This window comes from Ornithorhynchus anatinus, chromosome 10, assembly GCF_004115215.2.
Source record: "Ornithorhynchus anatinus isolate Pmale09 chromosome 10, mOrnAna1.pri.v4, whole genome shotgun sequence".
Taxonomy (NCBI): Eukaryota; Metazoa; Chordata; class Mammalia; order Monotremata; family Ornithorhynchidae; genus Ornithorhynchus; species Ornithorhynchus anatinus.
Window position 1 is genome coordinate 57,598,707 of NC_041737.1, and position 26,966 is coordinate 57,625,672.

At 53.3% G+C, this 26,966-nt stretch overlaps 1 protein-coding gene across 1 annotated transcript; it reads left to right on the top strand.

Annotated features, from left to right (window-relative positions):
* The first annotated feature begins 17,116 nt into the window (after positions 1-17,116).
* On the top strand, positions 17,117-22,374 carry HOXC13 (homeobox C13). Its single transcript, XM_029074303.1, has 2 exons — positions 17,117-17,873; positions 22,013-22,374. The coding sequence occupies exons 1-2, from the start codon at positions 17,117-17,119 to the stop codon at positions 22,267-22,269; spliced, it is 1,014 nt and encodes a 337-aa protein (XP_028930136.1). The 3' UTR covers positions 22,270-22,374.
* Positions 22,375-26,966: the final 4,592 nt, after the last annotated feature.

Genomic DNA, 26,966 nt, shown 5'->3' on the forward strand with positions numbered 1-26,966 from the left:
TAAGTGATTTGCCTCAAAAATCACACAGCAGGCAAGTGGCAAAGCTGGGATTAGAATCCAGATCCTTTGACTCCCAGGCTGGGGCTCTTTAATAATGATGATAATGATGGTATTTGTTAAGCGCATACTATGTGCCAGGCACTGCACTAAACACTGGAGTGGAAACAAGCAAATGGAGTTGGACAGAGTCCCTGTGCCTTGTGGAGCTCACAATCTCAATTCCCATTTTCCAGATGAGGTAACTGAGGCACAGAGAAGTCAAGTGATTTGCACCAAGGTCACGCAGCGGGCAAGTGACCGAGCCGGGAGTAGAACTCAGGTCCTCTGGCTCCCAGGCCTGGACTATTTCCACTAGGCCACACTGCTTCTCCAACCTACCCAGACAGGCCAGGACAGTGACCACATCAAGGGACAGTGGGTGGGAGGGAATGAGCAGAGGGGAAGGTCATCCTAGACAACCCCTAGACCTTCAGGTCCTTCTGTCTCTCATACATCTTCCACCTAAGATTCTCCCTCATCATGGGTTCCCTTCATTCATTCATTCAATCATATTAACTGAGCACTTACTGTATGCAGACCACTGTACTAAACGCTTGGGAGAGTACCATATAACAGTAAACAGGCACATTCCCTGCCCACAATGAGCTTACAGTCTACAGGGTAGACAGACATTAATATAAATAAATAAATTACAGATATATACATAAGTGCTGTGGGGCTGGGAGCGGGGATGAATAAAGGAGGCACATCATTCTCTCTCCCCACCTCCATTCCTTCTCTGACATTCAGCAAGTGCTTCTTCAAATCTACCCTGAATCCTGCCTGCTGCAGTGGATGCCCCACCCCATCCCTCTAATCTGGCTCAGGAGCTATAGGAATTGTTGTCCCTGTGACTCTCCACTGGCTACCGTGGGCCAATCCAAACCGACACCACAGCCAAATTCGTATATCCCCACCTGACCGGCTAATGAGAACCAACCCAAAGTGCTACCCCAGCACACTCTCCAAATGAATTTTGGCTTCACCACTGTGGTGGGGACTGAGAATCTCAAACCTCAGGGCTAAAAGGGACTTCAAGAGGCCATCTCATCCATTCTCCTGCCTTCAGCCCTTCCCTCTTATGGATAAAACCCACTGGAACCCAGGCCTCCTCATTCATTCATTCATTTATTCGTTCGTATTTATTGAGCACTTACTGTGCGCAAAGCACTGTACTAAGTGCTTGGAAAGTACAATTTGGCAACAAATAGAGACAATCCCTATCCAACAACGGGCTTACAATCTAAAGCGTGACTTACTGGAAAGAGTATTAGTACTCTTTAGTAATACCATTAGTAGTAGTAATATTAGAAGCGGGGAGACAGACAACAAAACAAAAACAAGGAGACAGGCATCCATAGCATCAATATAAATAAATAGAATTATAGATATGTACACATCACTAATAAAATAAATAGAATAATAAATATGTACATATATATACAAGTGCTGTGGGGCAGGGATGGGGGTGGAGCAGAGGAAGGAAGTCGGGGTGATGGAGAGGGGGGAGCGGAGGAAAAGGGAGGCTTAATCTGGGAAGGCCTCCTCATCCTTTCTTACACACTGGCTGGTTTATTTTCATCCCGGAGTTCTTCCTACTGTCAGATGCCTCCGGCTGCAGCTCTGGCTAACTCCCCCTTCAATCAATCAATCAATCAATCATATTTACCGAGTGCTTACTTTGTACAAGCATTGTAATAAGAGCTTCGGAGAGCAAAATGCAACAGAGTGGGTAGAAACGTTTCATGTCAATAAAGAGCTTAGAATCTAGAGGGGAAGACAGAAATCAATATAAATAAATAAATTGCAGATATGTTCAACAATAATAATAATAATAATGATAATGGTATTGTTAAGCGCTTACTATGTGCCAAGCAATGTTCTAAGCCCTGGGGTAGATACAAGGTAATCATGTTGCCCCTCGTGGAGCTCACAGTCTTAATCCCCATTTTACAGATGAGAGAACAGAGGCAAAGAGAAGTTAAGTGACTTGCCCAAAGTCACACTGCTGACAAGTGACGGAGCCAGAATTAGAACCCACGTCCTCTGACTCCCAAGGCCGGGCTCTTTCTCCTAAGCCACGCTGCTTCTCTCATACGAGGGCTATGGGGATTAAAGGCGTGGCTCAGTGGAAAGAGCACGGGCTTTGGAGTCAGAGGTCATGAGTTCGAATCCCAGCTCTGCCACTTGTCAGCTGTGTGACTGTGAGCAAGTCACTTAACTTCTCTGTGCCTCAGTTACCTCATCTGTAAAATGGGGATTAAGACTGTGAGCCCCACGTGGGACATCCTGATTCCCCTGTGTCTACCCCAGCGCTTAGAACAGTGCTTGGCACATAGTAAGCGCTTAACAAATACCAACATTATCATTATTATTAAAGGAGGGCTGAATAAAGGGTGCAAATCCTAGTCCTCTTCAGAAAGTGAGGATGTCTGCCAAACTCTGTGTTGCTAGACTGCCACGGGGGGAGACTGTGGCATTTTATTGAGATCTGCCACTCTCATACAGACGCAAACACACACAAAGACTAAATTCTGGTTAAATTTATGAGATTGTGGGTTGGCGCTGCGGATGATCTGGGTCTGAGGACTTACTCAACTGGCAGGAATGATGGTGTGGATGTGAGTGTGCATGTGATGCGTATATGTGTATGTGTATGTACATGTTTACATGTGTGAATGATTGGGTACACCTGACTTTTTGGGCACAAGCAACCCAAGTCTGGTCATTCATCCTCCACCTGTCAGGCATCTCCACGAAAGCAGGGGACACTCTGAGGCTAGGAATCCCTCAGCAGACCACACACACACACACACACACACACACACACACACACACACACGTTCTCACCCTCCAGCAGATACTTCACCCACTCCCACTCCCTCACATCAAGCAGATCCCACCAGAATCACAACACACAGCAAATATCCACCATTGTACTCACACAGAACAGGAATGGTCCCGTCCCCAGAGACACAGGCACACACATACGCACACATACACACACAGACATCCACATACATACATGTTCTCACCCTCCAGCAGATACTTCATCCACTAACAGCCACCTACATCTGGTCCCACTTACAAATACACGCCATTGCAGCCACACAGCACAGGAATGTTCTAGCCCCAGTGAATAACCTACATAGCCACACAAAACTACACACGCACCTAGAGAGACCGTCAGCCACACATTCACCCTCACACAGACTCTCACAGTCGACCAAAGTCAGCCAACAACAGTCACACACGCGCACCGACTCACGCTGACCCACAACTTCTCTGTGTGAAGGGGATTAGGTCCACCCCAATTATCTTGACTATTAACTATCCCGGTTCTTAGTACAGTGCTTGGCGCAGAGTAAGCGCTTAACAAATACCTGTGCCTCGGTTCCCTCATCTGTAAAATGGGGTTTTAGACTGTGAGTCCTATGTGGAACAGGGATTGTGTCCAACCTGATTAACTTCTACCCCAGCGCTAAGTACAGTGCCTGGCATGTAGCAAGCGCTTAAGAAATACCATTTTAAAACCATTAAAAAAAAGACTGTCCAAGTGGCCTGTTTTAGTCAAAGACCGCCCCCACCCCCACCCCGGAGTTACACGACCCCTGCTCCATGCCCCTTGGGGGAAATCTCTTTTTGATAGGGACTGGATTATTCGGGTCATGGAGGCCAATAGGTCTGCTTTTCCCGGTATAGACCCAGTTGAAGTGAAGGGAAGGCGCTCAATCCCCGCAGAAATTCGCCTCCGAAATCTGTCTCCCTAGGCCCCCTGGGGAAAGGAGCGGGGAGGGGGGCTGTACACTGGGTGGAGACCCTTCCCATTCACTGACACCGCCCCCTGACATACCGCAGCCGTATTCAGGCTCCCGAAAGGGGCTGGCACTGACCCCATTCTCTGGAATGGGAATGACGTGGAATGGGATTTGCAAGGAACCATCTCAGGGCATGTGAATTATCCATATAGTTTGCTAATGTAGACCTAGACGCAAGCAGAAAAATCAGTTTTCCTTTTCTCTGAGGGAAACTCGTACGGGGAGAGACCCCCTTTCTGGCGGGGGAGGACGGGGGACTCAACGATTGCCAGCCTCTCAGAACAGAAATAGTGACCTAGGGCGACCCCCGCATCGCACGGTGGTTTCTGAGAACAAACTTTACCGGCTGTGAGGGCTCGGAATGCGAGGTGGGACAAGTGTTTCGTTTCCTTTTGTGCGTGAATGTAGAGCCTTGAAAACGGGCGTCTGTGTAGACGTGCCTGCCTGTGGTGGAAAGAACTACCACCGGGCGCTCTGCCGTATAGACGGACGCGATGGGGTGCTGGAAAGAGCGCCTCCAGGAGAGATGGTTCCACTCTAGACCCCCCTGCAGTGGAGACCAAGAAGGGTTGGAATGCGCTTTCCTCCAGGGAGAGGAAGAAGCTGAGGGATGCTTGTGATGACTTTTTTTTTTAATGGTTAAGCTCTTACCTAGCGCCAGGCGCTGTACTAAGCGCTGGGGTAGATACGAGATAAGAAGCCCACGTGGAGCTCACAGTCCTAATCCCCATTTTACTGATGAAGTAACTGAGGCACAGAGAAGTTAAGCAACTTGCCACGCAACAGACAAGAGGCGGAACCAGAATTAGAACCCAAGTTATCTGACTCCCAGGCCCATGCTCTTTCCACTAGACCATTTAGCTCGAGGAATCGAGCTGGTTTCTTCTGCAATTCTCCGTGGGGGTCGAGCTTTCCATTCTGCCGCTCCATCCCCAGCTGATCCCGGGTCCGCGCCGTGGAACGAATGGGATCGAAAAGGGTCGCGCCCTGGGTCGAATCGCCGCGAACCCAACGTCTGCCCCGCAGCCGCACCCTGAAAACCGTTTCTTCTTCTGGGATCCCCGATTTCTGAGCCTCAAGCCCTCAAAAGCTGCCCTCTCGAAACTCAGCGCCATAGACTAGGGTTAAGGGAGCATATTTCTGTTTCCCTTTCTCCCCCGCCCCCCAACAGCGATTTCCAGCTTCGAGCGCAACGATTCGGAGCCTTTTTAAAGGTTAAAACAGAGCCGGGGACAAATGACTCAATTTTAGGGTTTTTTTGTGTTGTTTTGCTTTGTTTTTAAAACGAAAAAAACCGCCAGAGTTTTTTCAGAAACGTTTCCCCTGTGTTTTCGTTGCCAGTCGGCGTCCGTTCGCGGCCACGGAGCCGGACAATTCAGGCCTGAACGATTTCGAGTCGTTCCGTTTTGGTCCGGAAAGGAAACGAGGCGCCGGACTGTAGGCGTCTCCCGGGCCTGTCCGGGCAGAAAAAAATATAATAAAATAAAGAATCCAAAACCAAGAGAGCGGACCTCTCTTACGGAGGGGAGTCCTGAGCCGAGGCGCCCCCCGTCAAACCCCGAAAAACCGGGTCTGCAGGACAAATTGCGGAGCAGAAGCGTCCGAGCAGTGCAGGACTGCGGGAAGAGGCGAGCGACGGGGCGGAATTTCCTGCTCTGCCTGATTTCGGATGCGTCGCAGCCCGAGGCTTGAGCGGAAAGCGTTCCCCCCGGATAAAAGTCCACCCCCATCTTGCTCTGGGGTGGAAAGGCTGTCTTCGTCTACAAGGACAGAGGGAACCCGGGAATAATTAACGGTTGATCCGCTGCAAACGTCCCTCTCCTACAAACAGCCTTCCGGGTTGTCTGACCACTGAGTCTGAAATGGATTTTCTCCCCCAGTTTCACCGCTTTGTCCCTGGACTCCACCTCAAGAAACCTGGTCCACTGTCATGGCTGGGATCTCGTCTCCCAGCTCTGTTGGATTGTATCTTCCCAAGCGCTTAGTATAGCGCTCTGTTCACAGTAAGCGCTCAATACATACCATTGATTGATTGACCGATTGATTATTTTTTCCCTGAGAAGGAAAAAGAGGAGTTTTGATTTTAGTCTAGATCTACGCAGCCAGAATTGCCCGGATATTCCGGACCCTCAATTGCCTATCTTCACTCCACCGCACCGATTAACCAGGATATTTCATGCCACACCTTTTTTTTTCTTTGCCGGGAAGAATTGGCCTCCGTCCTTGCCGGACCTGGCTCCCCATTCCATCTCCCCCTAACCTGTGTCCTTCCTTCTGGGGGAAAATGGAAAGCCCGATAGGAGGATCTTAACTGCACCTGATAGCTGGGATCCAGATTCTTGGGGCAAAAATCCTCCTAATTAGACAGGGAGCCCCAAGAAGGACAGGGGCCTGATCCAGCCTGATTAATTTGAGCCCCCCGTTTAGACTGTGAACCCGTCATTGGGCAGGGATTGTCTCTGTTGCCGAATTGTACATTCCAAGAGCTTAGTACAGTGCTCTGCACATAGTAAGCGCTTAATAAATACTATTGAATAAATGAATGAATTGTACCTACCCCAGCGTTTAGAACAGTGCTTGGCACATAGTAAGCGCTTGACAGATACCATAAAAAAGGAAAGATTGGGGAGCTGCGAGGTGGGGGCTGTCCACAGTGGATAAATCATCCGAATTATTGTGCAAGGGCCAGGTGGAGGATCCGGTCTCGCATCTCCGAGATCCGGGGAGTTTGGGAAGGGCTAGCAAAAAAACCCGGCACCAGATGCCACCCCTCAGAAATTATGAAAGTTTTCTCCAAACTCCTAAAGAGAAACTGGGAAAGGATTTCCAGTGTAGATGACAGTAGACGGAATACGTGTGTCAGACGATTTATGCTCTTGGAGACATCTTCATCGACCTTGTATTTGGATGGATAGTAATTCATTCATTCATTCAATAGTATTTATTGAGCGCTTACTATGTGCAGAGCACTGGACTAAGCGCTTGGAATGTACAAATCGGTAACAGATAGAGACAGTCCCTGCCCTTGGACGGGCTTACAGTCTAATCGGGGGAGACACATCTGTGTTATCCGTAGCTCACGCAGTGCACATAAAATATGTAGAGTAAAGCACATCTTTGATAATGATGCTCTAGACTGTGAACGAGGAAGATGCCTACCAATTTTGTTATTTTGTATTCTCCCAAGTGCTTATTACAGTGCTCTGCACAGAGTAAGCGCTCAATAAATACGTTTGATGGATTGATTATACAGTATTCTGCAAAATGGGCACTCAATACCTTTTCTCCCTCCTTCTTAAGACTGTGAGTCCCATGTGGGACAGGAACTATGCCGACCAGATCATATTGGCTCTACCCCAGCACTTAGTACAGTGCTTGACACATAGTAAGGGTTTTAACAAATTCCACAATTATTATAATTGTTATTACTATTGTAAAGAGTGTAGTCTGTGCCGTGTACCTAACGTAACGCTTTCAGTGCATGAGCATTCTCAGCCATGATCCCTCTTCATCAGAGGGATTGTTTGTTCCAGACAACGTATTCTATGCCCGAAATATCCGCTCACCCACCGATTACACTGATGCTATAAATAATTCGTGTTGGGTAGCGAGTGAGGAACGGTCCGTTAGCTCCCAGGGTTCTGTATCCGAGAGAGATCTTCTCAGCCTGGGGATGACGTTTACCGAGTTGGAATTTTCCGGTCAGGCCCGAGAAGGCCCCCACCCACCCATCCCTACCCCGGTTTCTTCCGAATCTGGAGGTCAGGGTACATTGAAGATATCGCCGTCCGGAACTGCAGGTTCCAAAGATCTTGGGGAGGTCTTGAGGAGACGGAAGAGGTGGGAGCCATCTCGGGCTTCAACCGAAGCAGAAAGGGCAAAATCAAAGCTTGATTTCTAATAGCCTGGCTAGCGTGAATCCAGACCTCACACAACCGTTAACAACACATATCTCCCAATGCACATATATGCCCAAATATACCTAGATTCCCACGCGCATATATTTCCAAATAAGTACAGAAACACCCACATAAATAAATATACACAGATGCTCATGTGCGCACACACATAGATGCACAAATGCAGACCCGGGCATAAGTGCACACTTCTGCCCAGATTGCACCCCGGCGAGCGCATTTCTCCCTCAAATAATAATAATAATAATAATACTAATAATAATGATCCCGAATGGACACATTAAACACAACGCTCTCTCGCTCGCCCGCCCGCCCGCGAAACCCGACCCCCCAGCAGTCTCAATTCCTGTAGGCGACTGAGGGTCTCGTTTAGCGGCCAGAGAGGGGGTCAGTTTCGGATCGGCTGCAGCTATTCAGAGCCGCCGCTACCTCGGCTCCAAAGGCACCAGCCCCAGAGTTGCTCCGGTTCCCGTCCTATGACCCGGGAGTCTCCTCCAAACCCAAAAGTCCGAATCCCCCAGCAGTCTTCCCGGAAGACATATCCCGCTGCTCTGGCCGGGCTGGGCTGATTGGAAAGAGAAGAATTCCACGCCCTTGAAACACCCCAAAATTGGAGATAAAAAGACAGAAATCTAGAGGGAGTGTGTATGTGCGTGTACGTGTGTGTGTATATATATGTGTGTGCCATGAGCGTGCGTGTACATGGGGGCTCCTTGGGACCCACCATATAAAATTCTTCTTTCCACATCTGATTTTTCAGATTCCCACGTCGCTAAACTGGATTTCCACGTCCTGCCCAGACCCCGAGGTCCGCCTCCTCGCTTTGATTTTAGAGGAGCAGAAAACAGGGATGCATATATACGTGGGCCACATATGAGTACATATGTTGGTACACGTGCAATTTCTAATGTAGGTCCCCCACTTCTCTGAAAATCTTGGTCAACAGAGGTACATCTGTAGGATCTCATGTACATGTTGGCTTACATGATCACAGAATATACTAATCTGTGGATGCTGTGTACACCTCGTGCATTACATAGCACATATACATATTATATATGTCCTCACACACTGAACCTTCCACTATTTATATATAGTGTATTCTCTTTCACACGCACTCTCCTCTTTCCCCCCTCACCCCCGCAACCTCCCCGGAACCATATCACTGTCCGAAGAGTTTGCTAGAGTACAACAGAAGTAAAAGACAGGTCTATACCTCACTACTCATACATAGTATGTACTGTAGGCACACAAATAGTATATTTTGTTCATTAGGTATATAAGCAAACACACCCGCAGACCCACACTCAGTACATTCTGTGTATACGCCGTTTAAACTGTAAGCTCGTTGTGAGCAGGGAACGTGTCTACCAACTGTAGACAACCAACTCTTGTATTGTCCTTTCCCAAGCGCATAGTACAGTACTGTGCACATAGTAAGGGCTCAGTAATTACCACTGATGATAATGATATGCTGCTTGACTTCATATACAAGGTCTATGCTGTACATTTTAGATATACACACACAAACAATTTCTCAGCCACCCAACATTCAACTTCCCATTCAATTATTTATTTTGACTACACTAGTTCTAAAGACTTTTATGTCCAACCCCCTGTTAGAATACAAGGCTCTTGTAGTCAAGGAAAACGTCCCTCTTTCATACTATCTACTGGACCAAATGGATGTTCTGTAGACATTACTATTTCTAAGATAACTGTTACTGCCGCCGCCGCTGCTGCTATTACAGCTAGGCGTCCACCCAGTACATTCTGCACATTTTACATAGTATATTCTGCCTATGCATTTATAGACGCAGAACATTTTTCACGTTACAAATATATACCCACAATACATTGTGTATGCACACAAGGCGTTCCGTGGGACAGTTACAGGAAAGTGTGTGTGTAAGAGACAGAAAGAGAAGAGACAGAAGAAGAGAGAGAGAAAGAGGAGAGAGAGAGAGAGAAAGGGAGTTTGTGTCCGTAACTCTCGAAGTAAGGTGGGAGAGACACAGGATTACGTGAGCAGGGATTGAACCTTTCCCAGCCGCTCCCCAGCGAGGGGCTCCGAGACCCGGTGACACGGATGCGGTGTGCTGATTTCGGCTCAGGGGACCCCAGGAGGGGGTTGAATCGCCCACCAGACATCCCCCCCTCCTTTTTCTCCTGGCCGCGACCACACCTGAGCCCGACGGACATTCCTCATTTCTTTGTCACTCCGGTCCTCTACTTCCAGACCCTATGGGCCACCCATGGGCCAGCCCACATCCCAACAATTGTGGTAAGCCTCCTCCCAATATGCTTGTTCCAGGGAACATGTCCCAACACGCATGTCCAAACGAACACACGACCTCTTCAAGCATGGGGGTCTCAGTCTCTGAGCTTGAGGAGCTGAGCATTTCTTCTTTCCTTGGAGTGGGGATGGGGACAGGGTACTTCTAGGTGACCACCCACATACACACCTCTGGCCCTATCCACCTCAGACCCTTGCTCAGTCCCTCGAAATCAAGTCAAAACCCTTTCCTCTGACATCCTTTTTGTTTTGTCAACACCAAGTTCGGGTTCTTGAAAAAGTAGTAATACAATAATAATAATAAAAGAAAGAATAATGAGGAGGAAGTCCCGTCGTATTTCCATCCCAGCCCCTGCCCCAGCCGCCTCCCTAGCCCCTGTCCCGGCCCCAGCCTCAGGCCCAGCCTGAGACCCTGCTTCCCCTCCCCAGACTATCGGTCGCAGTCCGTTTTCCTCTCTTAAATCTCCATTTGGGTTTTCCTTCTGGGTTTTCCTCCCCTCGCACTCCCCTCCGCCCCCGTCCTCTGCTCGTCTCCTGGTCTTCTCTGCCCCTTCGAGTGAATTTCTTAATCCCTTCTAATCGGCTGTTTGGGTTTCTATCGCTGCGCCCGCGCCTTCCCTGTTTCGGGATGAGAATTGGGTTGTCTAGTGGAATTTTCGTCTTTGGCGGGAGATAGAGGAGAGCGGGCAGCTGAAGAGGGCTGGGTTTGGTTTGGGGTTGGGTTGTTTGTGTGTGTGTATGTGTGCGTAGTGTACTGCCTTTTCCAATGATTTCAGTTCCCCTCATACCCAGCCTTTCCCTTCCAACACCCCTTCCTTTCCCTCTCCCCGCAATCCCCAACTCTTTTCCTTTTACTCTCCCCGCATTTCTTCCTTTCCGCCTCCCTCAGCCCCCACAAAGATATAAGGGTCCCGCCTCGCCTGCCTCACCGACCCCGCCTGAGATGCGGGCCGGGTACTACGGGGTCGAGGCCCGCGCCGTCCTACAGCCCTACCCGGTCGGAGAATCCCAAACTCCGATTCGTCCAGGGGCGCCGGGTTACGGTGTTTGGGGGAAAAACCCCGCGCCCTTACTCAATAAATTGTCATGGTCTTTTTAAAAAGCAACTTGACAACTCAGAAATGGGTGTGGGGTTTGGGGAGAGGGGAGATAACGAGTCTTCGCCTCCCCCTCCCGCCCCGCCCCCGACTAGATCCCTGACCAACGCAGACGGAGGGAAAGAAGATGGAAAAAGGGATAAATACCTCGTCCGGCTACTCGGCTTGTTGCCCTGTCCTGACCAAAAGGGACAGACTGTGATATTTCTGGCGAGGAAGACGGGCCGCCCCCCCACAAAAAAAACCTCCCCCCACCCACCTCGGTTCTCTTGTCTAACTTGGAAATGAACTTGGACTTCTCTGGCGGTGTCGGCCTAAATCGAGGGCGGGGGGTCGTCTGCCTTTGAAGGGCTTCCTGGGAGGAAGGGGAAGGGAAGAGGGGTTAAGGGGAAGGGGGAGGGGTACCTGCCGAAGAGGAAAAGGATTGTGTGGGTGGGGGAGGGGGCGCTCACACACCAAATCTAGGATAAAAGTAGCAGCGTGGCAGGGGTGCGGGGGGGGGGGAGTGGGTTATTTTATTGATTTCTGGACTCGATTTTCTTTATTCGCGTTGTTTTGTCCATTTCGGAAGGTGGTTTGGGGGTTCCCTGGAGGGTCCTGAGTGGAGAGAAGAAAGAAGGAGGGAGATGAATGGGGCACAGGAACTGGGGAGCAAGAAAAAGCAGAATTAGGATCTGGGGCTGAGGAGGGGGAGAGGAGGCTGGGGGCGGGGAGGATGAGGAGGGGACTGGGGACAGAGAGTTAGGGGAAGCTGGGGGCGGGGGTTTTCTGGAGACCACCCCTGTTTATCCCAGGTTCCCCCGGGGCCCGGCGGCCCGCGATGGTGAGGGGCTAAGAGGAGTTGGAGGTGGCGGCGGGGGACCGTGAGAGGTAAACACCCTTCCCTTCCCCACCCTAAATTTGGGGGTTCGGATCTCCCCCTCCGTGGGGATTCGTCATCATCGTGGAGGAGGGACTGGAGGGGGGGGATGAGTCGAGGGGAGAGGGGCAGACGTCTGTCCCTTCCCCCCAAAGCCCCTCCTCCCCCGCCCCCGGACTAGGCCGCTCCCCAGTCTGGGGGTTCGGGGTGCGGAGGAGGGAACAGGGAGACGCTCGGTTCCCAGGCCGTGCTGGGGCCGCGCTGCGGGGGTGGAGACGTCAAAAGCGACGCAGGTCCGGGGCCCACGGGGGAACCAGACGAACGGCGTCCACACGCTCCCGGCCTCGTCCACACGCTCCCGGCCTCGGGGACCGGAGGGACGAAGCCGCAGGCGCCTCCGGTTCCCCTCCTTTGCCAGGGCCCCCCAGCTCCCCGCTCCTGCTCCGGGGTCCCTGGGGGCAAAGACCCCCACCCTCCACCCCCTCCGCCGGGCTGAGGCTCTGGTGGCTTTGTCCGTTTCCTTTCGCTCCTCGAACCCCAGAGCCACGCCCTGGGGGCGGCAGGAGTCCTAGGAACGGGGGCGGAGAAAAGAGGGGAGAGAGGGTGGGTCCCCCGAATTTGAGTGCCTCTGACAGCCACTCCGAGGAGGCCCCGTCCCCTTGCTGCAGTCCTCGACTCTGCCGCCCCCTTCTATTTTCCCAAAACCCTGGGCGCTGGAAGGGGGTGGGGGCCCTTGGGGGGGGTACCCCGAGACTGCAGAGAGAGTCGGGGAGGGGAGGAGACGGGGAGGGAGGGGAAATAATGATCACTTAAGTCTCGGAGTTGAGTTCACCGGCAGGGAAAGGCCTGAAAGGTTGGGGTTGGCGGGTGTGAGCTCCCGTGTTGAGCGTGTATGTGTGTAAGTGCCTGTCCGTGTGTGTGTAACTGAACACATAAACACACATATATCTCTACTGGGTGAGGAAGACGGACCGCTCCACATAACCCGCGCCCCCCAAAACACACACACGCACTTACACACACTCCCAAAAGACCCCTCTCCCCTATTCCCTTTGACTCCCTTGTTTAACTTAGAAATGAACTTGGACTTCTTTGCCTTCTGGGCCTAAACTCGCGGATTGGGTCGGGGTTGGTATTTCCATCCGCAAATATGTCCACTGGACACGATCATTCCGAGGATGTGAGCGCCTGGGGGGGAGCCGGGTACGGGGGTCGGGTTGGGTTTGTGGACACCCTCAGGGCCACACACACACACACACACACGCGCGCGCGCGCACGCACATACACACACGCAGAAAGCAAATTGAAGCTATTTTGAACCCGCCGGATTCATTGGTCTGGGGAATTGCGGAGAGGGTTTCTGCTTGGGTCTCGGTTTCCCTTGACAAACTCCATTTTCAGGGGGGGTGAGAGCCGCAGTCAGGGGGATTCGGGGGCTCGGAACTTCTGGCATCTTCCACGAGGTATTCTGAAAAGAGTCGGGGCTGCGGCAGAAGCCTAAGGGAAGCTCAGAGTTTTGTTTTATTTTAAATTATTGTTATTATTGTTATGATAATTTCGAAGAGGTTCGATTTTGTAAAAATGCTGCCCTTGTCGGTGTGAAAAGTTAGGCCCGCCCGAGTATTGCCGATTTGAAAAGGGGGCACTGCCTGGGATCGGGACCCCGAATTGGACCTAGGATGGGATTGGGGGTGAGGAAAGGAGGCTCGAAGAGAACGGGCTCCACACCCAAATGTCCGCGTGGGTTGAGGGTGCAGATTCACAGAGCGGTTGCCCACGCCCGTGGGAAATACAGAGAGCAGAATTGGGCACCGAAGTTCGGGAAATCGATCGGTAAAGAGACGGACCGTTTAGAAGGCTGATGAAGGAGGTGGGTGGGAGTTTATCTAGGCACCCGAACGGCAGCTGATCCGCGTTTTGTGGGTGGGGTGGGGGCGGAGGGGTAGTGGTGGTCTAGAGAGACGGAAATACGGGAAATTTCTCGTGGATGGAGACCGAGAAAGAGCCGAAGCGGGAAGGGCCAAGCACAGACAGAGGCGGCCCCGGGATACAATGATGCCTCTTCCCCACTCCCATCCCCCCCCACCAAATCCCGCAACCTCTACCATCCCCACCCACCAGAGCTCCTTTTCTTCCAGGAGCTTGGTACAATTTTATTCTATTAGCGTCCCGGCCCCCTTAACCGCCGCTCCCCACTTCTGGAGAGGAGGAGGTGTCCGAACCCACATTGTTATGGTTCATTTTGCTTCGCTCGCGGCCCCTAATCCGACGGCCAGTTGAAGGACGAGCGGGGAACGCGAATCAGAGCGGAGACCTTGGAGAGTCTAGATTAGAAGTGGGGGGAAAGTGGAAGGCAAAAGTGTCGGTGTGGGGCTCCTGGAACCCCATTTCCTGCCCCCCCATCCCTTTCTCACTCCTACTTTCTGTGTTAATTTTCGCCCGGCAACTGGCCTCAATAAATGGAATTGTAAAGTGCCGAGCTTAATTAAATCTATATCTCATTGCACTAGGGAGAGTGGCTGTCCTTACATAAACCCAGGGAAAAGCACATACTATTAATTTCATTTATGGACGGGCAGCTCTCTTTTAAGAGTCTAACTTCCAGGGCCCCTTAAGTCTCCTCTTCGGGGGTGGGGGGGGGGGGATTGCGGGTCCCAGGGACCCCAGAAGTCCAAGTCTTTGCCCTCCCCTCAACCACCCCAAAGCTTCGACCACCATTTTGAGGGGCGTAGACGAGGTGACAGCGAAAGGTCTTTTGTGGGATTCTCTGTTGAGGAACGGGGCGAGGCGGGGCGAGGTGGGGGGAAAGCCGGCGACCCCCGAGCGGGGTTCGAACTCGGGTCTGGGCAGCGGCGGGGTTTTGGGTTAGAACCCCGTCCTCGTTCAGACACCGAGACTGAAGCCCCTGTCTAGACGCGAATGGGGGAGGGGAGACAAGCTTTGTTTTAGGATTTTACCTTGACCTTGGACCGGGAGTCGTTTAGACATAAAATTGCCTCTTCCTCTCCCCCTTCTCTTCCCCCCAGTTTTTTTCTCGGTTAACTCGCCACCCGGAGTCTCTCTCTGTCTGCCTCTCTGTCTGGCTCTCTCCCTCGTTCTCCCTTCAGATCTAACTGCCCTCCGGATCGCACAGACCAAGACTCACCGGCCACTTTCTTTTCTTTTTATTTCCCAAATAATCACCCGATGAGTCACACAATTAAGAACCCCAAATAAATCCGAGAAAGATGCATATAATATGATGATTAGCGGTGATTAGAGGAGTTTTTTTTTCCTCATAGAGAAGTTGACCTTTATCCCGAATACACACAACCAGATTTCAGAAACCAAGTGAACTCGGTCTCCATCGGTCGAAACTCCGAAACTGGCGGGCAACGGGGATCGCTGGAGGGGAAGGGTGGGGGAAGGGTCTTCCGCCGGTTACCCCATCTTGGACTTTCTCTTCTCTTCCTCCCCGGAGGTGCAGACTGTGCACCCAAACCCAGTTCCAACCTAGGATGGAGTCGCAAAATGCTGCGAGAAACTGAAGGAGAAAGAACATGTCTAAAAATATATATTTTCTGTCCCCCTTCCCTCCGAGTGGCAAGGATCGATTTTTGATCATTTCCCACCGCTCCCCGAATACATGAGGAAGGATACTCGGCCCCTCGGGTCCTCCCGGGTCTCTCTGCCCTGAGATTCTTTCTGAGCCTCAGTGGTCCCTGTTCTGGGGCTGCGTGCCCTGGAAGCCGGTAGATTTTCCGCTCCGGGGAAGCGTCCGGATCTGGGAACGCGGGGAGATTGGGAGCGCATCCAGGGGACAAGGAGACACCCTGGGGTGGTTCTTTGGGGAGTGGGTGGGCCCAAAAAGCGTGAGAGGGAAGAGATCACCCCTAGGACGGTCCTCCGGGAGCGAGAGACACCGTCCTTTCACCCACCACCAACAACCAACGGAGACTCCGCTGAGATGAATGGGTTTGGGTCTGGGTTTCTCGCTTCTCCCGGCTGGGAATATGAGTTCGCGGGGGTCCCCTCTGCTTCTCGGGGTCCCTTCTGCTTCTTTCTGAATCGGGGGAGCTTTCTTTTCTCGGCTGAGAGAGAAGCCAAGATTGAGGACAGGTGATTTCGGGGTTCGGAAGGAGGGGGAGAACCCGAATTCTTTTTTCCCTATTCAAATTACTCACAAGGGAGAGCTGGAGGTGAGGAACGGGGACAGTCTGAGACGGAGATAGACTCGGGCTTTCCGGCCGAAAGTGGTGTGGGGGGTGGAGGGGGACAGAGACCTCCGCCTCTCCCTACACCTTCCCGCTTGTTTGCCGGTTGGCTCCGCGTTCAAAGATGTGATTCTATGCTGGAGCCCCCCCGCACCAAGTCCCGTTCTCCCGGCTCTTCTTTTCGGGTGGGGGCGGCACGCCCCATCCCCTTACCCCCAATTCCTCAACCTCCCCGAAACCACCCACCATGCCCCTTTGGGTCGGCCAAACGGTGCCCGAGCCCCCTCCTCTCCTCTCCGTTTTCCCTCCCCTAGCGCCCCCCCACCACGCGTTTTCCCTGCCATCCAGGGGGCGTTGCCCTGCCCCTTTAAATCCCCCTACCCCCTATTACCCCTCCCTAGCTTCCCCGAGCCAATGAGCACCGGGCTCCCCACCCCTCCCCCTCTCCCTTCCTCCCTCTCTTCTTCCCTCCGCCCTCTCCCCCCCACCCCCCCACCCCCTCCTCCTCTTGCCCCCCGCCTTTCTCATCCTTCAGGGGAGGGGAACCCAGGAGACCAGAGCCCGGGCATCACGTGGGGACGGCCGGCTCTCGCTGAGTGGATGAGGTCACGTGGTGGGAGCGAGCGTATGTGTGTCAGTGTGTGTATATGTGTGTGTGTGTGTGTTGGGGGGGGCGTTGCGTGTGTGAATGTGTATGTGTGTCGGAGGATTTCTTAATGAACCGGGGAGCGAGGCGGGGCGCATGCGCGGGGAGGAGGGAGGGAGGAGAGCTGCAAGGAGGGAGGGAGGGAAGAAGAGGAGGAGGAGGGGGGGGAGGGGAAAGGGGGTTCGAGGTGTCTTCCTCGCTCTCAGCCTTTGGCAAGTGGAGTTTTTCAAAAGCTCGGGGCAGGCAATGCCATGACGACTTCGCTGCTCCTCCACCCGCGCTGGCCGGAGAGCCTCATGTACGTCTATGAGGACAACTCGGCGGAGAGCAGCGCCGGACCGGGTGGCGGCGGCGGCGGTGGAGGAGGAGGAGGAGGAGGAGGAGGAGGAGGAGGAGGAGGAGGTGGCGGCGGCGGAATCAGCCCCAGCAAAACCCCCATCATGGACGGGCTGGGCGGCAGCTGCTCCTCCGGCCACTGCCGGGACCTGCTCTCCCACCCGGTGCTGGGCCGCCCCCCGGCCCCGCTGGGCGGCCACCAGGGCCCCGTCTACACGGACATCACGGCCCCGGAGGCGGCCCGCCAGTGCCCGCCCCCGGCGGCGCCCCCCACGTCTTCCAGCGCCGGCCTGGGCTACGGCTACCCCTTCGGGGGCAGCTACTACGGCTGCCGCTTGTCGCACAACGTGAACCTGCAGCAGAAGCCGTGCGCCTATCACCCGGGAGACAAATTCCAGGAGCCGACGGGATCCCTGGCGGGCGAGGAGCTGTCCTGCCGGGCGAAGGAGTTCGCCTTCTACCCGAGCTTTGCCAGCTCCTACCAGGCCGTGCCCGGCTACTTGGACGTGTCTGTGGTGCCCGGCATCAGCGGGCACCCCGAGCCGCGCCACGACGCCCTGATCCCGGTGGAGGGCTATCAACACTGGGCTCTTTCCAACAGCTGGGATAGTCAGGTGTACTGCTCCAAGGAGCAGAGTCAGTCGGCTCACCTCTGGAAATCGCCGTTCCCAGGTAAGGGGGCTCGTGTCCCCCCGCCCGCCGGACCGCTCGCCCCCTCCTCCCTCCTCCCGACCCGGTGCTCTCTCCCCCCCACCTCGCCCCCCTCCCCGGGCCCCACCTCCACCAACCCGACCCGCCCGCCTCGCTCCGTCTCTGGCGGCCGCCGTTGCCACCCCCGCGGTCTCGCCCGGCGCCGGGAGCCGGCCCGGTGAGCTGAGCTCAGGAATGCGCCGGCGAATCTGCTCCGACACGTCTCGGGCCGAGCCGAGCCGAGCCGAGCCGAGCCGCCGAGGGTGAAGCAATCGCCGCCGCCCGGCTGCTCGGCTCCAGCCCCCCACCCCTGCCCCGGCCCCCCCCCCACATCGCCGCCAGGCCCGGGGAGGGGACTCGGGTCCCAAAACACCCTCGCTTGGGATCCCGGGGGTTGGAGGTTCATTCAGTGAGCGCTTACTATGTGCGGAGCACTGTACCAAGCGCTTGGAATGGACAGCTCGGCAACAGATAGAGACCATCCCTGCCCGATAACGGGCTCACAGTCTAAACCGGGGATAAAAGTGCTCTGGGTCCGCAACCAATTGTTGCGGGGCGACGGGGGTGTGGGGGGAGCGGGGGATGAGGTCGGGGCGGGGGACTGTTATTGGAGGGAGAGCCGCTCCGTTCGTCCCAATCGTCGGGGCATTTAGGGCATAAAGCGGATCGTCGCGAGGCCTGAATATCCGGAAAGCATCTGCTTAGAACGGTGCTTGGCACATAGTAAGGGCTTAACAAATACCATCCTTATTATTATTATTATTATCTGCCTGGGGAGCGCGAAAAATTGTGGGAGCAAGGGAAACGATCCGGGTCGTGATGCCCGATCGGGTCTCTCTGGAGGTAACTGGGAATTTCTGCCCTGCGCCCCCACCCCCCGCACACGCACCCCAAACGGCGGAAAGATCCAATTTGACGCCCCCACCTCCAACAGGGGAGTCCAGGGAGAGGGGCTAGGATAGAAATGATTGGAGGATGTGGGTGTCTACCGCAGGTGGCGGCTGAGGAGGGGCGACCCTTGAGCCGAGCGGCGCTGTCCGTCTGACCCGGGGCTACTTTCTGGAAGCCCCCCGCTCCCTCCGTGACAACGCCACTCCATCCGGTTAGAGAGAGGTCCGACGATGCGGGGGGAGGGAAACGGCAGCCCCCTGAATGAGAGAGCAGGGCCCGACCTGAAGAAAAAGGGGATCCGGGGCTCCGATAGTCTCCCGTCTCCCCCCAACCGCTCAAGGGTGAGGGGAGTCCCAGACAGAAGAAGAGAACCCCCTGCAGTGGGGACCCTCTGCCTGGTTTCTCCCGGACTGGAGTAGCGAGAAAGGACGTTGTGTTTTAAAGATAAAATAAAATAAAATAAAATAAAAATGGCCGAGGTGGGCCGAGTGTTTGGCAGGTTCTGGGCAGGAGCCGAGAGAGAATTCTCTCCCCAGACTGGGTTCTAACCTCTCACTCGAGGAATCGCGTTCTGGTCAGAACAGAGTCGGAGAGAGATTTGGGGACAGAGTGGGGACAGAGCCGGGAACGGAGATGGGGCAGGGCAGGGTTACAGCCGGGACGGAGACAGGATGCGACTAACCCAGTTTTATCTCCCTGCTCACTGTGAAGCTACGGAGCTGCAAGCTTTTCGCGAGTAGGGGGACTTGGTTGGGGCTGGGGGCTGGGTTGAGACCGGGCTTAGGCAGGACAGGAGAATAGGGGTGTGACTGCATAGGGTAGACGATGGATCTGGGGCTCTGCTAGGGTTGGGGCTGGGCGAGATCTGGATCGGGGTCTAACTGGGTCTGAAGAGTCTGGCGAAAGGATTTCACTTAGCCTCTGAAACTATTATCTATTTAATCAGGCTATACTATCCCTTGAAAATGGTATTTTCATTTATTTAGGGTGTTGGTGTATGGCGGGGGGAGGTGACTTTCTAAAACATCGTTCCTCTGAGATGTTACTCTACCTGCTATGTGAGTGAGCGTGTAGGTGGAGAGGAGTGTGTGAGTATGTTGTGTGTGAGGATTGTTTCGGATTGGGTGGTGTATGTGTGAATGTATGGCATGTTTGTGAGTTGTGTATGGTGAGGGTGGTCTGCCAGGAGCAGATAGAGAGCTCCCCGGTGCAGAGTGAGTGTGAGTGTGTGCGATGTGTAATGAGAACGTGATGTCCGTGTGAGTGAGTGCTGTGTTTGTGTGTGTGCAGAGTGCTGTTTATTTATAAGAATATTGTCCATTCACGAATATCTCTTACTCTGAACATATGTGTTTGTGTAACTTCCAAGTGAAAAGAGGTAGATTTGTTTATCTGAACACACTCGCCTTCGTAGGTTTGAACTACTCTGAGGTTTCCTTCTTTGTGCCTTGAAATAATTATTCCGAGATTTTAATACCCGCGTAAATAGTGATTATAATATAAATTGAGATATATATCAGGAGATAAGCATCAGCAAGTTGCTATTTATAGTGCAGCGCTACATGCGTATACACGGATGTCTTTATATCTGTGTTTCTATGTGGGTGTGTCTGTCTGAGTGTCTGTGTGTGTGTCTGGTTGTGCGTGTCTGTGGGTGAATGGTGAGAAAGTGGCGGGGACATTTACACAGTCTGTGTGCTAACTCGTGTTGTGTGTGCGTGTGAATGTGTTTTTGCAGAATCCATTTGATTTCAGAGAGCGCAGCCGAGGTCCACAGTGCAATATGCACTCTATTAATAGAATCTGATAGAATCGAAAATTCAATCTATTAAGATCACATAATGCGAGGCTATGAAATGGAATCTCTGGCCGTGTAGTCCGCCTGGAGTAGGTAGAGGGTCCCCGGTGCCGGGGGCTGAATCCGGATTTTCGACCGAAAAAAAGTCCACTAGAAAGGGTGCTAAGAGAGAAGAAGCGAGCTACGGCGGCACGACCGCCTCCTCTGTCGAACAGCGCGCTGTAGAGAATTCAACTTGCTTCATACACCACGGCGGATTCTTAAAGGGACAAAGTGTAGATGCGGGTGGTTGCGGGTGTGCGCGTGCCTGTGGGGTTTGGGCTTAGGATCTCGGAGGAGGGAGTTGTATCTGCTTAGGTAAGGAGGAGTAAGGAGGGGGAGGAATTATCCAGATAATTCGGGAAAACCCTGAGGTGTTTGGCCCCTCAGGCATTCGGCGAGTGACCTAATTCAGGGAGCGATTTTCCAGCCCCCACTTCGGCTTGCCCGTGTAGACACCGCCTGTGACTGAGGCTGGGAGCGAGAGTGCTAGTACAGCGGAGTTGAGACGGTGACCCGGACCTTTCTGGAAAATCAACTCCAAATCCACGAGGCCCTCACCGCACCTTGGCTGGGCGTTGAAGCTGGCCTGGAAAATCTGTTCAAAGTCCACCCCCCAAACCCTGGCCCTGCTCTCCGACGCCATCCCGAGATTGCCGGGAGAGGGTCTGGGAGCTGGACTCTGCCCGGGACAATGTAGATGAGCCTCTCCCCTCCCCCCCCCCAAAAAAAAATTAGAGCGAATTTTTGACCTGCTTAGTTGGGATCAACTCGGCCTACCTAGCCTGGGAGCGTGGGATCCTCTCCTGGGTTAGGGAAGCGGGAAAGGGGAAAGAAGTACGCGAGAAGGAAATGAGAGGGAATGGGCCTGCCTGGGTCCTATCTCCAGCCCAGCCCTCAGCCGTCTCCCCGCTCGAAGCTGTTTTCGTGGGCGGGCTTGCTGCGAAACAAAGACTTGAAACTCCGTCAGAAAGGTTGGGGGTTGGGGGAGGGAGGGGAAGACAAAGCAGTCCGGTTGCAGGGAGGGAGGGCGGCTCTGTGAAGACCGGGTTTAAGGGCATAGAGAAATCCGGGGGTCCCCCTCTCCTCGGAGAGAGAGAAACCCCTCCCCTTTTACCAAGGAGCCCTTTTTCCTCCACCCCCACTTCGCGCTTTCGGATCTCTGTTGACTTTCGGGGGGGGGGGGGCTGTTCTCTGGCTCGCGTCTCCACGGATCTCCTCTGGATTATGCAGGCCAAAGTAGGTTTCCCCATCTCACCCCTAATATCCGGGCCCGTGGAGATTCGACCCCAAGCCCGTTGTCTCTTCCTCCCCCCAGATGGTTCCTCGCTCATGTCTCTCTCTCTCCCGCTCTCTCTTTCTCTTTCTCCCCCACCCCCGGTACTCCTTTCAGATGTGGTCCCTCTGCAGCCCGAGGGGAGCAGCTACCGGCGGGGCCGGAAGAAGCGTGTCCCCTACACCAAGATCCAACTGAAGGAGCTGGAGAAAGAATACGCGGCCAGCAAGTTCATCACCAAAGAGAAGAGGCGGCGGATCTCGGCGACCACGAACCTGTCGGAGCGCCAGGTCACCATCTGGTTCCAGAACCGACGCGTCAAAGAGAAGAAAGTGGTCAGTAAATCGAAAGCGCCTCACCTGCACGCCACCTGACGTCACCAGACGCCACTGCCCAGAGCCCCCCAGGCCTCCCCCCTGCCCTATTTATCTCGCCGCTTTGTATCATAAGACACCCTTCACCCCCACCGTTGGACTCTTCACCGAGGAAACCGATTATTTAATATTAATAATAATTAATAATAATAATTAATGTTAACGAGGAGGACAGAGGGACTCGCGGGAGCCCGGGAGAAGGAAGGGTCTCCACTGCCTTCCTTCCGCTGCTTCTCACTGGTCAGAAGGAGGGGGCAGATGTTGATTCGGAGTATTCCAACCGAAGCGGGTTTTTGGGTTGGAATGACCCGGGTCCGAGGCTCCTCAGGAGGGGTGAGGGGAGTTTTACCTGAAAAGCAATGGAAGCTCGGCAGATTAACGTCCCGTCTCCACTTTCTTCCCTCATCCGAGCCCCAGAGGAAAGGGAGGTGGAAATGAGGATCCGGATCATTCCAGCCAAAGCGGGTTTTTTGGGCCAAATAATCCGGATTACCTTCTGCTTCTTTGCGGCAGTGGAGCCCTGACCTAGAGACTGGACGGGGGGGAACGGGGGAGATGGCCTGGATCTCTCCCTTTCGACTCCTGCTTTCTCCCGGGCCTGTGAAAGGATCTGAAAAAGTGGTCTGTGTGTATTTAAAAAATCATAATGATATAAATAATAATAATAATGACGGGTCCAGCCACGTAGGCAGAGTCGAGACACGGGGCCTGGATCGGGGTTTTGTACCTTCTTTCCGAAGCGGCCCCCTCCCACCTCCCCCCGACCCTCTCCCACCCCCATCCCATCCGCGTCTCGTCCTTCCTTAACCCCCGAATCCTACACGGCCCCGACTCATCCTACCCACTAACTCTGCCAAGCTCCCAACTTCCACTCGCCCTCTCTCTTTTTCTCCTGTCTCAACGTGGAAATCCAAGAAAGAAAAAAATATATTTAAAGCTGCTAAAGTAATTTTACTTTTTGTTGGGGCGGGGGGTGGGGAAGACGGGGAAAATGGAAGCAGTCAGTAATTTTTTTCTTGAGAAAAAAGGGGGAATTTCATCTCGGAAGGGACTGGAGTCACCTCACCATCCGAGTTTCTTGGACTTTGTGGTTTCGGGACTTTTACCCGAGCGGAGCGTAGTATGAAGACCTCGATCCAGATTCTTCAGGTCAGCCTCTCCTCAAATGCGCTTTGACCTCAAAGATTCTCCTCCCCCCAACCTTGAGAGCCATGAAAAATATGGATATTTGACTCCTAGCTCCATCATCATCTTGCTGATGTAGACGCAGCCCGATATTGCTCTGGACGCTACTCATCCCCCCGCTCCCACCACCACCCCCCTCGCCAACCGTGTTCTCTCTCTTCTTTTTTAATGTCTCGTATCTGTACATAGTATTGTGGTGTCCGAATGACAATGTTCTGAATGCAATACACAAATACACACACACACACACAAACACACACAACCCAACGTGAACCTGTTTTTAAAATAAACTATCATTTTTTTTGGCTTCGAAGCGAGAGATCTAGATTATTCGACAACGCTGTTGGAAAACATTAAACGCTGTGTCAATGTAAGCCTCGGCTCTGTATCTGCGCTGTGGGCTAAACATAAAAAAATTATATAAATGTCTCGGACGGTACACAAAGGGGTTCAGACATCAGAACAACTTGTCTACACCGGCTAAACCGGGGGGGGGGGGGGTTGGCGGGGTGGTCGTGTCCGGGTTTGTCTGGGCCAGTCAACGCTCTTCTTGAATTTCTGGGCGTCAACATCCCAACTTTCACGGACAGTTCCTACTGACCAAGAAACAGACCCTGGACGGGGCAGTCGGTGAGCGAAAATTGGGATTAGTGACGGAAGTCGAAGAGTCTCAAATCCTTCCTTCGTACTGGACATCAATCGTGTTCTAAAGGGATCACCCCGGGTCTACACCAGAGTATCATCCGGGGATTTCAGATCTACAAATGTCCTGGGCAGAAATCCCTGCTTCCCCAGCAAGAAAGCGAAGAAGCCAAGGTGTAGTTTACTCCAAGGTCTAGTTTATTTCGGACCAGTCCAGCTATTTCGCTGTTATAGTCCCGCGCCTTGCTTCGGTCCAGCCTACGCCGGCGAGTGACTCAGATTCTTCAGGTTTGAAAATGCTCTTCGTTCACTCGTGGACCAGGGAGTCTTCGCATTCGGGTCCTTCGCCCAGTAAGGTCGGGGGAGGAGAGACGGAGATCGAAAGACTGAGAGAAAATTCAAAGTGAGAGAAAGGCGGAGAAAATATGAGAGACGGAGAGGAAGGGAAGCACAAAAAGAGAAAAAAGTGAAAAATAAAGAGCCAGCGAGATGCACACACCGAGAGGCCAAGAAAGAAAGTGAGAGTCAGGGAGGAACACAGATAGAGACACATACAGAGAGTATAGAGACAGAGATGAACAGAGAGACAGAGAGAGGGAAAGAGAAGGGGTGGGGAGACAGGGGTCCGTGTGTTTATCTCGAACAGTCGCCTGAGAAGCCAGCGCCTCCCCTCATTCAATCGTATTCATTGAGCGCTTACTGTGTGCAGAGCACTGTACTAAGCGCTTGGGAAAGTACAATACAACAATAAACAGACATATTCCCTGCCCTCAACGAGCTTACAGTCTGCGGGCAGACAGACATTAATATAAATAAACAAATTACAGATGTGCAAATAAGTGCTGTGAGGCTGGGAGAGGGGAAGAACAAAGGGAGTAAGTCCCCTTCTCGCCCCTTCCCTTGGACCCCGCACCGTTGACCCCAGGAAACGGTCCCTTCCCGTTATCCGCTACGGCACGGGAAGTGGACCTGGGGGTGGACCACCAGACGGAGGCAATGACCCGTCCCCCCCCCGCGATCTCCCGCCGCCCCTCCCCACCGCTCACCTCGACGGGACAAACTCTTCCTTTGGCCACCCTCACAGCCACGTCTATATGGGTAAAAGGTGGTGGGGGGTCGCAGGCCGATCACCCTGCTCATTCGTTTCCCGAGCATCCCCCCCTACACATACCCCCGGCTCACCCCACTAGCCTCTGGCCCCGGAGGCTAAGCGCAGTTTTTCAGTCAATTTCGCCGGATAATAGTCTCTCCCCTCCATCTCTCAAGGCACACAGGCAAACACCCATCTCTCCCCAGCACAACGATCCAGAATTCTGACACTGGGGCCTAATACCCGGATGATTGGCGAGTGGCGGCCTAGGCAGACCCACTAATTGTCTTCTCGACGCGCTCGGCGCTATCTCTATTTCCGCCGAAATTAATGAGCTCGTTACAGCACCAGCCAAAGAAGAGTCTTCCAGAAGAGATATAGTCTGAAACAATGTTATCGCGTCTCCCATCTTTATTGGAGCAATTTTTATTTAGAGAGAATATTTTTGATCCAGGGTGCAGGAGTAAAGGGGGCGGGGAAGGGGTCCCACTGAGGGGTCGATCTAACCCGTGATTAGACTCAGCCTCTCCTTTCCACGTCGGGAACAAAGGATTCTCTCCTCTGACCGGGCTTTTTTTCTGCTAGCCGTCGTCCTCGTCCCGTCTGTTCCTCCCCACCCGGGTCTAAGTGGCCTCAGTGATCCGGAGAACTCCCAGAAAGGGGGTGGGTGAGGCTTCTCCCCACCTTCAAACGTTCGTTGTCAAGGTAAATGCTTTGGGTGAATTATCCAGCTAACTGCTGCTTGTGTAGATGCGTCCCCGGCTCTGTCTCATTACCCTTGGCCTTGGTCTGCATTAAGGAGTTGTCCGTGATGGGGCGGAGGGGGAAGGGAGAAGGGAAAGGCCTCCACGGCAAGGTGGGGGAAGGTAGAAATGGGGGGCGGTCCCTTTCAAGAGGGGTTCGCGGAGTTCCCTGGACCCCTTCGGCTAGCTTTGAGGTGATCCCATCTCCCTATGGAAGGCGTGAATGGACAGACAGGAGGACTTAAGGGGAAGGATTGGGGGAGTGAGAGGAGGTATCGTGGAAAATTTGCAGGATTATGGACGGGGTCTCTTGTCCCTTCCTCAGTCCCCACCTCTCCGTCCAAGCCTCACATAAATAAATCACCCTGGAGTCGACGAAATCTGCACACCCGGGCTGGAATCTAGGAGAATCAACTGAAAAGAACTTGACATTCGGATGCGGAAATTCACCCATGTTTGTGAACACACATACACACACAAACACATACATGCATCATGTATGGGAGAGTGAGAGGGTGCCTCTGTGTGTGTGTATGTGTGTGTGCATGTGTGAGAGAAGTATGTATGTTCCGATGTAGGTGAACTGTTTGTTAGGATTGAGAGTGTTGATGCGAAGTATGAATTAATTCAGTTCCTCTTGGATTAATAAGGGTCCCTTTCTCTGAGGTGTGCGGGGAGAGGGCGGGGGCGGGGGGCAGTGTATGGGGTAGGTTTAGGGGAGTCTCCGATGCGTGTTGTTTGGAGATGAGAGAATTTAGGGGTAACGGTCGGTGTTCACTGGCAAATGTACGGATTGCCCCCGGCCTCCCAACCCCTCCAAACTTCTAGTAAACCTTCTCATTCCCCTTGCTGGTCGGTCTTCTGGGTTTCTGTTTCTGTCTCAAGAGGAGCTGACCAAGGAGTCGACTGGGAGAGGCAAAGGGGACAGAGGAAGAACGCTGCCCTCTTCCTCCCTCTCTCACCCCCTCCTCATCCTCTCTGCCTCCTAACTACACCAGTCTCTCCGGGACTGGAAGTTTGGGGCCCGAGTACCCGAG